Consider the following 16,962-nt stretch of genomic DNA (forward strand, 5'->3'; position numbering starts at 1 on the left):
ATTTCTGACAAGGGGAGTAAAATAGCTTCATAAGGGCTTAAACATCGGTAATTAGTTCTGGAAGAAATACATATCTATAGTCGCATGATAAGATGAACTCCATTTCTTTCGAGATAGTTTTATATCCGGCACCTCTTTTCGAAGTAACCCCAATATTTTGCTTCGCATAAGATTGAGTCACTGTTCAACAATAATTACAATTCTAAAGAAATCTTCAGCCTTCAAAATTGCTTGCACACAGCATGACAGTGACGAAGCGCAGATTTTACGATGTCTTCGCAGCTACCGATTCGTAGCTTGTTGTTTAACGTTACTGAAAATTAATCGCTGATAGTCCTAAATCTTGTCAAGCGTTGTCAGATGGAGAAATTCATTGTCATTGAAAAAAAATTACACTACTAATTTACTATTTATACCCATCATACACATCAGAAACTCCTTTACTTTCCTCGGTTTCAGGAAATCCTTTAGTCATTTCACAGTGCAACACTACCAGATTATCTGCCGAAAGAAGCATCCGCTTTGTTGTGAACTCGGCAAACTCAATCCACTCACCGCTATACACGTGAGTAGTCAGCTTTCCTTGCGGCGAGGTTACCTGTACAGTTTCGGCGTAACCTCATTTTTGGGGAACACTTGTGCCTGGTTGTCTAGCCAGAGTTTATGTCCACTCAGTCTATGGTAACCCGCCGGGCAGTACGCTGTCAGTGCTACATTTAACCTGCTTAATCCTGGAGTCAAGTAAAATAAAATGAACCAGACTGCCTCTATTCACTCTAAAGTACTGCAGGTCAGAGCACGAACGTTGTATCTCCGCGGGCTTGAGTGAGAATTTGCCTGTCTCACTCGTAAAAGACACGTGCGCGCTGTTGAAAAGCCGATATGTCATGTTCAGGCTCAAGTATCAGGCCTATGATGGCCGTGCAACGCAAAAAGCATGCAAAGCGATGCCAGTAAATCTAAAAGGCGGGTGGTTGCGTGCCTTGTTTTTCTAGAATCCGCGCATCTTTTTTTTTTTTTTTTTTTGCTGCATTGGCGAAATTTACGGGTTTGTTTTATGCAATATTGGAACACTGTAAACAGAAAATCGCTAATGCATTGCATAAGGCACGTTTTCATCGCCAAAACACCCGCCGTAAACTTGGAAGCAGAAATACTTTTTTTTTTCTTTATTGCCTGTTTTGAGTTCACATCAATTCAAAAAAGATCCACAATAATGGTAAAACTTGCAACAACCAGACTTCGGCTGTCACGAAAGGTTTAAAATTTCTTGAGGACAGCCAGTTCATCGAGCACACTGATCCAGTCAGGTGGATCAGAAAGCACCCGGTACGTTTCTCTAAGGAGCAGCACACTCTCGATAAAGTTCTCGCGTACAGAACGCGTGTTGACATCTGCATGTTGCACTTGTATCCTTGTTTCCACAGGCTGTGGAGGCCCAAGACCATGACTAAATCCAAAGGAATACCCTCACTCTCGACTGGAAGGAACCGTATGCCATACGGATCTAACGGAAGGTCTTTCTTCAGTGTTCTCTGGAGAACATCCCAGTGAAAGACTGGGTCCCAGCAATCCAGAAAGACGTGCTCGATTGTCTCTGGTTTTTTGCAAAGGAGACAGTCTGTTGTCCAGGGAACGAATAAGCCTCTTTCATGTAACCAGGTTTTAACAGGTAATGTGTTGGAATGTAGCTTAAAGAAGAACGTTTTAACTGAAGGCCTAACCGGCATCTTTTTCACACGCTTTAAGACATCCTGTCCGGGGCCTCCACGGTGTGGTGCACGGTAAATCGGCAACGGTATCGTCACATCCAGAAGATCTTTGTACAGCTTCTTCTTACACACTTTGCTCAAGTATTCCATTGAAAAACGCGCATGCAACATTCTGAAAGACAAGACAACTTCGCGCATGTACCCTTTTAAAGCGCCACTCATATTCTCACCAGAACAGACATACGCCACGTGCATTTCTACGAGCGTCGCCGGCTGCCGATCCATGCAAGCAGAGTGACGGTGGCACCACCTCTAGGTCGATCTCGCTGAATACATTTCGTCTGTACTGAGTCGAAGGTGCGTGCCGCGGAGACTTTTCGATATAATTCTTAACTATCCCAGGAATAAAAGACAACGCTCTTATGCTCTTTTATGCGCTCTCAAAACGAGCATTTACCAAAGCAATTTTTAAGAGTTGAACTTTTTAGGTCAGCGCGAGGGTCTCTCCAGAGTAGCCGGGGCACTGCGAGGGCGCGTCCGCAAAGAGGCCAGAGTTCACTTCTTCTTGAGCGCGAATATCTGGCCGTCGCATTTGAGCCGGTAGTCCTGGACCTTCTTACGGACCACGATCTCCATGCGGAACTGGCGGCACAGGGACTGCAGGGTGCCCGTGAAGCGAGTCTCCAGAAACTGCTCAGACTTGCTCTCGTAGTGGTCCAGCGTGCGGTGGATCCACATCAGACGTCCGTTGGCTGCGTATTTCAAAGGGATCGTCCATGGAACAGGTCCCCCCAAAAATGCTGTTTATTTTTATTCTGTATTCTTTATTCGATAAAAACCCGGAGCTCTAATAAGGCATTATTGCGGAGGATGCAAGTCTTTAAAAAACAAATGCGCTGTGCTTCTTCTCACTACTTGGCAGTGCATTCCATTCCTTGACAGTTCGTAAAAATAAGAGTACTGAAAAATATTTATAAAGCAGTAATGTTGTGACTGTCCCCAGTTGTATAAGGTGCAAGCTTTCCCACAACACACGTATTCCACCTCTTACCTCCACTGCGGCAGTGTAACGGCGCCAACTCATGATGATGACTTGTACAATAATCTCATTTGCACCATTTGTGATTGCGGTGGTCCGCTTCAAGGATACGTTCGCACTGGACCATTTGAAGGATCGCAGCCGGCGAAAGAAGGCTGGCAAAGTAGAAAATTTGTATCTTCTGTGGATGTATTTAGGATGATGAAGATAAGGAGGAGGAGGATAATGAATGTGATCCTAATTACATTTGACGTCAACATCTAGCGAAATCTGTGGACGCGGCTATTTTTGCAACAAAACATCAAACCTAAAAGTGACCAATATATAACAGACTGCCTCAACAAGGATTTCTAGCTCGCTGAAAGCCAACTCAGAAATACAAGGTCGCACCTCACCGCCCTGCCCGTCCACATATCGATCAACCTCGCAGTCATGCAAAGCTACTCGAGGATTTTGACGACGGTGAATTTTGCACACACATGACGCTGTGTGGCCAAGTGCGAGCACGTGCAGATGTCCCAGCAGTAAAACGGTAAAGCAGAGCACGCAGATATTTTTTTTTCCGGCGCGCCCTATCGGTGGCTGCCCATAAAAACACCCTAGCGTGAATGTGGAACATCTGGCAGACCGGCTGACCAGTTCCAAACTTTTGATATTCGCCTCATCGGCAGCTTAAATGGAGCAGCTGTTTTTTTCACAAGACTCGCACTCCATTTTAATTTTGGTTCATCTACACCCAGTCAGTGACCTGGACGAAGAACTAAAAAAAAAATCCTCTTTATCTCGCTCCATATGGGTAGACACTCTTCCAATTACAGATTAAAAATATAATTTCTATCTTTTGCAGCTGAGAATGAGAGTGCAAAGGTACTTTTCATTTCTAATTACCGTCTTTATGTAAATGTGGCAATGCAGACGAAAAAAATTACTAGGCGGTCATCAAAAACATGAGGCCTCTTAAAGCCAGCTTCGGGTTACCCATCCACTTTGACACAGCTACAAGCGACTGTAGCCGTGAGCTGATCCGACTGCCCAGTCGCGTCAGAACTGGATGCATTATGATGAGTGCTGACACATAATACAAGAGAAATGGCAGCAGCTGCAGGAATGCTTCAAGCTCAAAACTCACGCTTCAAGAGCCTGACCAGTTCAGGCAGGGCGTCTGGCATAATATGTCCAGGCATGAGGCAGCCGCAGAGAGCCACCACGTCATACTCGCCTGCAAGGAGAGAAAAAAAAATGGGCGTGGTTTAGTTCTGGTTGAACCTGGAGAATTGCGAAAGAAAAATCTGCTTGGCTACGCTTGCCGTTTTGCTATGGCTAGGCCTAGTTGTTTCGCTATGGTTGAAGCCTATGGTTTCATTGAAGAGGCTAGACATGGTCATTATAGAAGCGAGTTATTCGCATTTCAACTTGGTACACCGGGAATTGAACCTCCATCCCTTGGATCCCCAGCCCAGCGCTTTACCAACTGTGCCACACCCCGGATCGTGAAACGGGCTTCATAATTCCCTTGTCTACCGTGAGGATGATAGCGGGATTCCGCGAGTGATAGATACTGCGCCTTCCCGTTCCTGTAAACCAATTATAGAACGCCGGTGAACTTTAATACGTTCAATGAAATACTGGTTGTGTCGTTGTTGTTATGGCTGTAGGAAGAAAGAAAAGAAAATGCACGGGCCTGCTACTGGCGCTGTAGCTGAGCCACCTCCGCTGCCTCATGCGGACAGAAGAGAAAATAAATAAGAAAAAGAAGAGGGAGAGAAAGAGGCGCGCCGCAACTGCCGTCGTTCACCACCGAAGTGGTTGAGGGTGGTGGTGGTGGTAAAAACTTTATTTAGTGAAGGCCAAAAAACTAATAAAATTATGTTGCCGCCGTTCTGTGGGTGGCCTTCCGGCTGCTGGTCGTGGCCTCCAGGTTGAATATGCGGCTCCGAGCTGGCCAAAGCAGCCTCCCCCAGCTGCGGGCTGTTTATTTGCCAGGAGACGGGGGGAAAGTGCGCCGGACAAGAGTACAGATGGTTAGCATAGTCGGCTCGGGGAGAGCTGCAAAGCGTGCAGTTGAGTTTCCCCTTCAGGTGGCCAGTTAAGGAAACACTTAAAGATATCGATGTTCTTGTTAACTTGAAGATTCGAACTCGCAACGATTCACATTACTGATGGCACGACAGAAGGTTTATTAGCCCTGCACCTTGAAAAAGAAAAACGAGGAGAGAAGTGCAGACGGCACGCGCGCGGCACCAGCAAAACGAGAGCGGCAGTGCTGCACTACTTGAACTAGTGCAGCTGGTGCAGCCAAATCAAAGAAACCTATTGAATGTAGGTGAAAGAACGTACATTACATTCGAGAATTGTTCTCTGACCGCACGGCTGAGACAAAGTTCGGCCCTCTTTCTTTCTCTTCTACATGCTTCAGAGTGTCGGCACCCCGCAAGGGTCCGTCCTCTCCCCTTTCTTGTTTAGCATCACCCTAATCTTCCTCTCCCGAAAACTGCCGACGACATCACGTTGTGGATCACTCACGGCTGAAATGGCGGTACGGAATACACCATACCGGAAGCAGCCACCCAGAATGAAAATTATGCAAGGAGCACCGGACTGTCCTGCTCCCCAGATAAGTCCGAACTGCTGCTCATCCGCCCCAAGAACCGCTGCTCCCCATTACCATTCAACCGAATGGGAGCCAGTACCGCAGGCTGAAACAATCCGCGTATTGGGCCTACACATCCAAAACAATGGTAAAAACAGCGCCACCCTAAAAAAAGCTAAGGCAGGTGCAAGCGCGACATTGCACCTCATCCGCAGAGTTTCGGGCCACCACAGGGGCATGAAGGAGCGCGACCGTTGCCGCCTCATTCATGCCTTCGTCTTCAAGCGTGTGCTTTTTACTCCGTACATGCAACTGTCCAAAAACGACCTAAACGCTTCGCAAGGCATACGAGGTCGCACTTAACCTTCCCATCAACACATCTACAGACAGAGTGCTAGGCCTGCATCTACACAACATAATTGTGGAGGTCGTGGAGGCCCACCGACAGGCCCAATACATCACACTCATGCAAACATCCACAAGACGGTATATCCTAGACTCCCTCGTAATCAGGATACCGGCTAACGGCCCATATCTATTCTTCCCATCGTTCGACACATCCACCCAGAAATGCTTATCAAACCATTCCCCAAAAATATACATCCACCCTACCACGACCAGCGCACACAGCCTGTGCAAAGGCGCTCCACCGATATTATGACGGTGAATTGGACGCCGTATGGGTAGGCGCTGCATGCACAGGGGATGAAGCGACTGCAGCCGTGGTGGGTTGCTCCTCACTCCCTCTTTTCACATTGCCTCTCCCCTTAGACACCTCCCCAGAAGCTGCAAAGGAAATCGCCATTGCAGTAATCATAGCCTGTATGGAAGTCCAATACGTTTCAAGGTTCAAAAACAGCTATTGTAAGTTTTGCCTGAGGCCGAGTCCACGTCGCTGCTTTTAGCATACTGGGCTCGCCCGATGCACCGCCACCCCGCCATGTTGAACTGATATGGGTGCATGCTCACTCCCGGAATCCCGGAAACGAGGCTGCATCCTTTTAGCCCAATGTTATTTATACCGGGCTCAGGTGGCATCTAATCCGGAATTCATGAAATAGCGCCATATACTAGTTCAGCGAGCTGCCGCAGGCTTACAGAGCCTCGCGCCAGCTCTACTTGCCCCCCCGCCCCACTCCTCCCTAAGCAATAACTACGCCTCACTATGACGCAGACTTCAAACACACACTCTTTCCTTACCCCTAACCCTATCCCACTACTATCCCTCCTTCCCTACTCCTGCTTGTACCTTATGCTCAGAACCATTCACCTATTCCCTCCACATTCTCTCCCTCTGCACGGCGGACCCTTTCTCGCGGGGCCTAAAGTACTTCAAGACCTGGGAGGACTGGGAGACCCTGCTGCGCTCGGAGGAACTGGCCATGCAAGTTATCGCCACCGGCCGACCTGCCAGTGTTATGATCCTGAGGGACATAAACATAAATTTCAGTGGGGTCATGTGGAGACCCAGGGGATGGCGTGCCCTGAAGTGTTACGTATTAGTAAGGTTTTTCTCTCTTTGTTCTTATACGTTGCGATGTGAGCACTGAGCACAAAAGACCCAGGTAGTCCAAACCGATCCGGATACCTCCCCTATGTCGTCCCTGATAGCTCAATGCACAAATTTAGAGCAGTCAAACCTCGCAGTAAACAATTCTATTTATCCTGGTTTCGGCAGTGAACTGCTCCCGACACTGAGAGGCGGGAAGGGGGGGGGGGGGGGGGCGGGGGGCGGGGGATAGCTTCTCAAGCGGAATTGCAAACTTCTTTTTTCGGAAGGGATATATTTGCCCAGAGCAAGGCCATAATGCTCCATGTACTACCAAATGCTGTTTCATTAGAACTCTATTAGCACACGTGTAAAGACGGGGCCGTAAACGCTACCCTTTCTCTGCTCACCGTCCGTGAGGGTCAGCTTGTTGCTCTTGAAGACCTTCTCGAGGTAGTGTCGCCTGTAGATGTTCTTCTTCTTCGACTCGGACATCATTTCTTCGCTGTAGTCCAGTGCGTCGATGTAGCTGTAGTCGAGATTCTTCAGCTTCAGTAGAGAGAGAGAGAACATGTATATGGCTATTAGACCCGTGTTTCAAAACGGAGGATCAGCGCTGTTATATTACAACTCGTGTTTCTATGCCTGTTGAATTTGCTTTGAATGCGGTCGCCACAAATGAATGCTTGAAGATTGTGTTCTTGTTTTGGAAGGGTTAGATTGAGCGCTGTGTGGTGTGGAAAATATGCTGACATGAAAGTGAGCCCCATGTGCGTGCGACGAGTTTGAGGACAGCGTACGTGAGACTGTGTTCGGCTCGCTGCACGTTAGTGGCTTTGGTCTCTTCGTTTTCATGGCCTTCCTCCCACGTGACAGATGGACTTTGAGGGGCTTATCACACCTGTGCGGCTGCAACTATACGGCCAAAAGCGCGGGGTTCTGCGCCATGGAGCCACTGGCGTTTCGTTTCGTTTAGTGCTGCATTAAAACGTTCGGAAGTGCCCTAGAAGTACCTTGGTTTGGGCCAGTTGGTTCATAACTGATGTTATTCTGAGGACGGCGCGAAAGAGACGAAGACAAAGAGGACAGGCGCCAACTTTAAACTGAGGTTGGCGCCTGTCGTGTTGTCATCGTGTTCCTTCTTTGTCCTCGTCCCTTTCGCGCCGTCCTCAGAATCAACACCAAAAGTGCCTTGTTGGAACCCCCGCACCGCACGTGACGGCGACCAAACGAGGCGGGTCAAACCTAACAAAAAGACTCAAGCCTTCTTGCAGGCTGGGCAGAGGACGTCAATCCCCAAGGAGAGTCATGGCTGTGTATCACTGCTAAGACAGTGCAATCAGTAAAGTCCTAATACTTCTAAGGTCATGTGGAACAATAGGCAGTTTACCACACGAAACGTTGCGAATACTTCATGAGTAAGAAGGCAAGGCAAGCAATGTCTGAGGAATAAATGATATCCCTATGTCTCCTGTATACTAAGAAACTTGATCTGGGGATTCGTACTTGTACTCCGAGGAGACCGGTTCCGCATCCTACGTCCAGGATGACTGCGTCCTTCTTGATCTGCAGCTCCTGGTTGATGAAGTGCGCCATAATGCTCGGGGCCTTGTACTTCTGAAGCGCCATGTCCTGAACAAAGACGTAAGTCTCAATAACTCGTCACAGAAAAAACAAAACAAATCTGGCTCACACTGCGTCAAGCATGTAAAGTGTGAGCCTTTGGTACTTCTTTGGTACAAAAACTGGTACTTCTTAAAAAGCACAAAAGGAACCAACGTTTCCGCGAAACACAGCTGTGCATTTTACTGTTAGGAATCATCATTTTACTGTTAGGATATCAGTAGTGGAGATATTTCAGTGGCGCAGTCAGTATCAATGACTGTGGTTATATAATGCGCCACAATAGCCTAATTCTGTGCATATGAGAGTGCGTTGCTGTCTCTGGCTCGGTGGAGATCAGGGCATGGCCTGGACTTTGCCACTGTATTCTATTATCACTCGAAGTGTTATTTTCAAGCAGGCAGAAAATGACAGTGGCACCAAGATTGGAACCACGAGCGTCATTCACGAGAAGCGGGTGCTTTATTTCCGCGCGACTACTGCAGAACAAGCGCAGCATAATTAACATATCCCGTCTAAAAATTAAGCATAAAGAGGCAAGAGCACAGCATATAAGTGATGGTCCATTACGTAACTGTTTCGTAGTTTTGGCGCTAGCAGATGGGGACAAATAAGGAGCGATGCAACACGGACAGGCGTTGTCCATGTTGCATCGTTCCTTCTTTGTCGCCGTCTGTTGCGCTGTGGATAAAAAACAACGAATAACCGACTAGCCCAATCTGCCGTTCTACTTTTGCTTCGGAGAAAAGGAAAGTGTAGCAGGGAGTGGCAGAAAGTCCACAGGCAGCACGAAGCATCGACTCCACACTGGAGTGTGTTGTCAATGAACGGGTCCTTTGTTGGGCCGAGCTTTGCCAACATGGCACCAATATTGGAACCATGATTGAGTCAGGTGGGTAGCTGATATAGGATATTTGCAGCTGGCACAGAGCACGGTTATCTAGCCTTTGTCCTGCAGTACTTAACAAGAAGAGGACGGTTATCATAACGTACAATCAAAGAAGGAAGCGTTAGCGTCTCTGATCACGTCTTGAAGCTTTGAGTGGAGATTATCTCAGCAATATTCGCTAGTCAGCCACGCCTGCTTTAGTTAGGCACTGTTAAAGTGTCAAAAAAAACAAACAAAAAACCGCGCTGTCGTGTTGCATCAGACATCAAGGTGGTGCATCGCATGCAAAACATGTACCCTGACAATATACCTCTCCCGGCCTACATCACCAATGACGTTTCGGAGGAGAATGGATGGATGGATGGAATATAGGAGCGTCCCCTTTGAAACGAAATATTGCCCCGCCGGGGTGGTGCAGTGGTAAGACGCCCGACCACTGTGCCGGAGCTCCCGGGTTCGAACCCGACCTCGGCGGCTGCGTTTCGATGGAGGCGAAACGAAGTGGCGTCCGTGTGCTGTGCGATGTCAGCGCACGTTGAAGATCCCCAGGTGGTCGAAATTACTCCGCAGCCCTCCACTACGGCTCCCCTTTTTCTCTATCCACTTTCACTCCCACCCTCATCTCTTCCCTTACGGTACGGTTCAGGTGTCCACAGAGCAAGTGTGACAGATACTGCGCCTTTCCCTTCCTATGAACCAACCAACCAATCCTTTGAAACGGGGTGGTAAGAGTAGCTATCATGCTCATTTTTCTCCTTATATATTAATTATTGATTTCGATTGGTTAACTAAACCATCATTCTATTTATTAAATTTTTATCACTTCTCTCCTTTTAAGCCACCAATCTTTCAGTCGTTTTTTGCTAGTTTCCACCGCCGGTTTATTCACTCCGCCACTGGTATCTCTAAACCCCAGAGATTCAGGAACAGTGACTGCGCCTGCATCAACTTCCGGATGGATATCATTACATTCGAGTATGATATGGCCAATTGTTTCCCTGGAGTTACCACATACAGCACATGCGTCATCTCCATTGTTAAATTTCTTTTTGTAGCTGCGTGTTCTAAGGCACCCTGATCTATCTTCAAAAAGTAGGGCACTGCCTCTTGAGTTATCAAAGAAATCTTCCTTCCTGATCTGCATTTTCCACTTGCGGTATAATTCAGCACTCTGTTTCTTTTCCATCGAATTTATCCAATTTTTACCTTCTGTGTTTTTCACCTGTTGCTTAATGCTCTTTATTTCTCTGTCCTTGTTACTAGTATACTTACTAGTTAGTTTCCTAGTTTTTTTTCCTCCATTGTGAGTCAATGCTTTTTAGGTACAGGTATTTAAATACTTTAGCTGCCCATCTGTTACTGTCCAATTTCCTCAGGCGTTCCTCATATAATATTTTACTCTGAGCTTCCCGTACTTCGAAAGATGCCCAGCCCTATCTCCCTGTACCGCCTCATTTGTAGTTTTGCCGTGGGCACCTAGTGCTAATCATCCAACGGATCTCTGATTTATTTCTAATGTCGACTGTATCTCTGATTTTAGGCACAAAACCGCATTTCCGAAAGTAGGTCCGGGCACCATAATTCCTTTCCAAATACCCCTCAAAAACTCATACCTATTGTATCCCCACAATGCCTTATGCTTCATTATCCCGGTATTCCTTCGCCCTTTGGCCTTAAGTGATTGCTCATGCTTTCCAATGTATGCCAATCCTTCGTTTACCCATACCCCCATATATTTATATTCTGCTACTCTAGCTATTTCATGGCCTTGTATTTTAAGACCCTGTTCAGTTGAGCCGTTGAAAATCAGCAGACCCGACTTAACTGCGCTGAAACTGAAGCCTAGAGCGTCCCCTTCGTCTCCGCAATACTTAACTAGAGTTTGCAATTCTTCCAGACTCTCAGCCAGCAGCACAATATCGTCTGCATACATCAAACTGAGGAGGCGCTGCTCTGCTGCCTTTCCACGTAATCTATATGACAGGTTAAAAAACCTAGGTTACTGTCTTGTATCCTCCGTTCCAGTTTTATCATATAAAGCATGAACAGCACCGGTGATAGAGGACAGCCTTGTCTTAATCCTTTGCATACTTTGACATCTTCCGTACTTCTTATCCCTTCCCACGTAATTTCTACTTTCTTATCCCGGTATATTTCCTGTAGGAACTCTGTCATCTCATAACCGATACCTTCTTCTTTTAATATGTTCCACAGGAGTTCCCTTCTTACGTTGTCGTATGCCCCGTTTATGTCCAGGAAGGCCAAATACAAAGGTCTGTTTTCCACTCTAGATATTTCGATGCATTGGGTAAGCACGAACAGGCTATCATCTAAGCGCCTACCATTTCTAAAGCCGTTCTGAAGTTCTCCGAGTAGCTCGTTACTTTCTACTCATGCTTGCACCTTTAATTTCACAGCCTGCATGGCTAACCTGTACATAACGGCCTGTAGGATTTCATGTGCATCCTGTCTCCTTTCCCTTTATAAATCAAATTCATTTTACTCTGCCGCCAGCTGTCCGGAATTTGCTTATTCTTTATGACTGTTTCCAGAGCTTTTAACAACGTTTCCTTACTTTTTGGACCGAGTTCATTAATTAGTTTGATCGGAATTCCATCTATTCCATGATATAATTCGAAGCGCTTGGTTTTGAAGATGAGAAATACATGCCATTTATCATGTATTTCTCATCTTCAAAACCAAGGGCTTCGAATTATATCATTCAGCCCATACACAGCCTCTGCTTCACGCCTTTACTCTGACCTAAACATTCTTCCCTTGAATTGCCTCCTTAATCTTAGGTTAGGTCTTTTAATTTACCGCGCTCGCAATGATAATTGTCAACTTCTCTCTTTCTCTGAATCTTTCCTCGCTAATAATAATAACACTCGATTCTCTGAACAAAATAATATGCTACTACCAAAAGTAAACACAAATTACGGAAAACAAACTACTTTTTTCTCCGCCATAAAAACTTGGAATTCATTACCGCTAGCAGTTAAATCAGCCCGTTCGCAACCCGCTTTCTACACTCTAATAAAAAAACATCTCTTATCAAACAATTCAGCCTCATACCTTACCTAAGGTTACCTTAATCGCATTTTCTGTTCCCCACTCCGACAGCAAACGGTCAAAGTGTTTGTCATTGTGAACATTCTTATCTGTCTCTGCTCCGTTCTTATTATCTTTGCATCCATCTATTGCCCATTCCATGTCTGATATTTTTTGTGTTTTGATAATGTTCTTGCGCTTTGCCTGATGTATGCCTTTGATTGCTTTTTTTTTCTTTTTCTTTTTTCTTGTTTGAAAACTTACGCCCGCTTACTATTGTGTAACTTATTCATTGCCGAAATTTTAATAGGTTTCAATTTGATTATATCTTTTTCTAGATCCTCTGCCACACTTGTGTATTTATACTCATGTATTCCTGATGGGAGGTCCCCCAGACAGTCTTACTTCGGGACCTCCTACTGTACAAACTTTTTTTATGCACTTATAATTGACTTGTATTTCGTTTTAATAAACCTTCAAACCTCAAATCTTCCTGTAGATGTGTTTTTAGGAATATTTTTTTCTGCCTTTTTCCAGTTTAGATTGGTCAGTTCTAAGCTGCTTTGTATCCTGCTACCTTGTGTTGCTTCCTGATTTGCGGAGATTACCCTATCGTCGCTCTTAAATGACTCGGCTATAACTTATGTAATGTAGTTCACTGCGTTGTCTCCCTTTAAACAATTTCCCTCGTTATCTTGAATCCGATCTTGCTTTCTTTGATTCTTCTTCCCGAGCCAGCTTATATGGTTCCAGAATTTTCTTGCTCCGCCTCTAGAGGTATCGTGTATGTCAGCCATCCAGCGATCGGTGGACTGCCTTATTTTACTTTGGACGAGGGCCTACACCTGAAGTTTTTTTTGTCGATATGATTCCCATTTTTGGTCGATTTCCACCTGAGATACCTATGCTTTCTTTGCCATTCGGTGTTCCCTTGAAGCATCCCGTCGTTGTTCAATAGCTTCCCTGATTTCCTTATTCCACCAGCTCCGTGGCTTCTTCTTTTCATTCCAGCGGTCTGCTATACCTCCTTAATTTTCCTCCTTATGAGTAGTTAGTTCTACCTGTTCATAATCCCAGTCTTCCATGGGGCTTTTCTCTATTGCTTCCTCTATGTCTGCTGCTATCTGCTGTATTTGATCGTCGTTTAATTTTGCGTTTACGTTTTGTCTATGTTCCACTTCTCTTTTCATCAAGGGCCCCATCTGCAGACTAATACGTTTATGATCACTTCTCAGACTACGCTCCCCTTCTTCGTCTATTTCCATTTTTCTGACCTTGCTATAAATTTCCTGCGACATTAGACAATAGTCAATGGTCGTCTGCTTGTTGCGGAATTCCCACGTGATTTGGCCTTCACATTTTGTTTCTCTGTTTGCTATAACTAGATCGTGTCGCTCACAGAAATCTAGCATTAGCTTCCCGCTACAATCCGTGTATCCATCCAGATCGTCGATGTGGCCGTTCATGTCCCCCAGTAGAATAATATTGGCCCCGTTTCCAATCTGGCTTATATCGTCGCTGAGACATTCAACAAGATCCTTGTTTTCTTGCCTGCATTGATGTCCTGTTCCTAAATAAACTACCCCTAGTCATGTCCTTATGCCGGCTATTGTTCCTGAAACCCAGATATGTTCTTTGAAGGAGTGAAGGGGGCAACCGCCCCCTGATGGGCAAAACATTCCGCTGGTCGTGGCATGGTGCGGAGGATTTGGTCTCGTCTGGCGACAACTTGCTGTGTTTTTCACAACGCCATCAAGATCCCGCGTGATGTGATGCGATATTCGATCGCAGATGACCAACTACATGTTTCTTCCGTTCTATACGCGGTCCAAATGTGTTTTTCAGCTGTGCAAAGAGAAGCGACAAACGTCGTGCGCCGGCAGACCTCGACATTGTTCTCGACCGTAAGCACATTTTTATGATATACAAGTGCGTTCGCGTAATTCTGGGAAAAAGAACAAGCACTTATTAGTTTGCTTTATTGCCCTTCCGAACGAATCGTGCTGAATGTTGGCCAATCGCACTCTAAAAGGCCCGGGTGGCATGCGATCAATTGCAGCGCTTTTAGAGATTCTTGCTCGGCATTGAATTTATTCCAGTTCAGTAGGCCATGTTCAAGGAGCTAGCTCTCTCGCCAAACGGCTCCCAAGGCCATGCCAGCGGCATGATTATAGAAGTACCACAGTATCCCTTGACGGAATCGTTATATAGCTCGTTCAAAAGCTATCGTGTCCCAAGCGAAAAGTGTTTTTACTTAAATCATTCAAGAGCCCTTATGAATATTTGTGCGCCCTGCATGAATAGTAATTTGTGGTAGAAATCGCTCTTTGTTACTTTCCATACCATGGGACTCATTCGCGTGTTATTGCTAGCTTTCTTGTAACACACTTTTGGTGACAGTACTACACGACTAAGCGGAAATAATTTTTTTTCTTTGTCTGGCCGAACATAACAAAAACTGAAAATGTCTCTACTTGGGATGAAAATCATCCAGCCAAGCATCAAGCTCGCGCGTGCGCTGCTGTTTTCGCTCATAACTGCCTACGCTTCGTGGGGCTCGCAGTCGATTTTGTGAAGATTAAAAAAAAGAAAGAAAAGAAAACGATGCTTGTAATATGCCTACATTGACCCGTTTTCCAGCATGCTTACGTCCTATGAGTTTCAAGCGTTTGGTAGGACTTCAGGTCGTCCGCAAGCGGCCGTGCCAGTTCATTGAGCAAAAATAATTGCATGCATGCTTGCCGAGACTGTCATCTTTTTCAAGGCGAAAATTGCTAATAGGTGCGTGTACTAAGGAGTGCCGCATATTATGCCGGATGCGAATATGGCTATCGCAAGATTTGAAGCAAAAATTGCACAGCAGCGGGCAGCTTCCCGCCGCTCTTTGCAGCAGGGAGACCCGGCTGAAAGGAGCGCGGGGTCGTCACGTGCCTCCCTGACGTCGCATTTTTTGCAAACAGGGAGAGGTCTATTCATTGCGTGCATTTGAACGGAAACTGCGAGATGTACTTTCGAGTTCTATAGACTGCGCCCCCAAAAAAGCAGCCCGATAAACACGTATTTTGCCCTGCACACATTATTGATATTTAATCAAGGGCGCAAAGAAATATAAAGGCGCAAGGGAGAGGGAGTGAGGGACGGCAACACGAAACACAGTCATGATGAAATAGATGAAGTCAATGCCACGGGATAAAAGTAAACACGCACGCACGCACGCACGCACGCACGCACGCACGCACGCACGCACACACACACACACACACACACACACACACACACACACACACACACACACACACACACACACACACACACACACACACACACACACACACACACACACACACACACACACACACACACACACACACACACACACACACACACACACACACACACACACACACACACACACACACACACACACACACACACACACACACACACACACACACGCACACACACTACAAGAAAACGAGTGAACGCGGGTGGTGTACAGGGTCAACCTTAAGGTATAAAAAACTAAAACCAATGGGTGATGAAACGTGGCTGAAACAACGGCGACGAAATAACATCAAAACAAACAAGAGAGGATGGAGTGCTGGCAACATCTGGAGGTGCGAGCAAGAACCAATTTAGACAAAAAAAAAAAATTAGGGCGCTGAAAACTTGTAAAACTGTCTACTTTATTGCTCGTTTATGCACGAAAATACGCTGCTTAGTATTAAAAAGCAGAGAGGACAGCGCCCCCCCCCCCCCATCCAATTATATTTCTTAGCAAAAAATGATTAGCTCTGTTATGGGCTATGGAAGTGATTATGTTCGGCATCAAAAAAACGCATTAATTGGCCGGGAAATCGGATCTGATATTTTTACCGCCGTGCGATTTGAACTCGTGGCGTAAGTACGCCGAAAAGCACTCTGTGTTCGTATCATTTTTTTTTCGGAATGGCAGTATGGCTAGCTTCGATGACTTTCACAGGGGAAAAGAACTCTCTTGAAAGACCGCACTTTGCTTGCATCCTTTTTTTTTTAAATTTTGCTATCTCTAGCTTATTAAAGCTCACATCTTAGCTACTCTAACATTTTCACTATTGTAACGCACTAAACCATCGCTATAACTCAGGTTTATTTTTCCTAAGCCTTCTTCGAGTCTCGCGTCTGTCAAAAGCAAGGCCCATTGACACTTCAATTAGGCAGTGACGTGGAAACCGACCTCCTCGTAGTTGGCCGCCCAGCTGTTGTAGAGGGCCTTGGTCTCCTCGGGCGTGCGGTCGTCGACGACGAAGTCGACGAGGTCCGACCGGTCAAGGGAGCTGGTGGAAGGCTTCTTCGCCATATCTTCAATGAATTTGCGACTGAAACGCAAAAAAAAAAAAATCTTAAGAACCAAGAAATCGGCGACGGGAAACTATGCGGTCAGTAACCACATCCTCTCAGAGGACTGAAGGTCAATGTATTACATGGCGTGCTTAAGTGTTGCCTTTTGCAAACAGCTGGGCAGGCTGCAGCTTCACAGAGAGAGTGAACATCATGAAAAGCAGGCGCACAATAATGATAACTGATTAG

The 16,962-nt window shown here is 46.0% G+C and overlaps 1 protein-coding gene across 1 annotated transcript; it reads right to left on the minus strand.

Moving 5' to 3' along the window:
- Window positions 1–2,267: 2,267 nt before the first annotated feature.
- LOC146180362 (methyltransferase-like protein 27) lies at window positions 2,268–16,744 on the minus strand. Its single transcript, XM_084579957.1, has 5 exons — window positions 16,610–16,744; window positions 8,337–8,462; window positions 7,241–7,379; window positions 3,881–3,970; window positions 2,268–2,464 (listed from the first exon to the last, which is right to left on the minus strand). Exons 1-5 carry the CDS (start codon window positions 16,730–16,732, stop codon window positions 2,268–2,270), a joined length of 675 nt encoding a protein of 224 aa, XP_084436083.1. The 5' UTR covers window positions 16,733–16,744.
- Window positions 16,745–16,962: the final 218 nt, after the last annotated feature.

This window comes from Amblyomma maculatum, chromosome 9, assembly GCF_055883805.1.
Source record: "Amblyomma maculatum isolate TAMU_Amacu chromosome 9, ASM5588380v1, whole genome shotgun sequence".
Classification (NCBI taxonomy): domain Eukaryota; kingdom Metazoa; phylum Arthropoda; class Arachnida; order Ixodida; family Ixodidae; genus Amblyomma; species Amblyomma maculatum.

Coding starts and splice junctions, on each gene's coding strand:
- LOC146180362 (XM_084579957.1), bottom strand. CDS start 16,732: ATGGCGAAGAAGCCTTCCACCAGCTCCCTTGACCGGTCGGACCTCGTC. Junction 8,463..16,609: donor GGGCGGCCAACTACGAGGAG/GTCGGTTTCCAC, acceptor GTCTTTGTTCAG/GACATGGCGCTTCAGAAGTA. Junction 3,971..7,240: donor CAAGCTGACCCTCACGGACG/GTGAGCAGAGAA, acceptor CTCTCCTTGCAG/GCGAGTATGACGTGGTGGCT.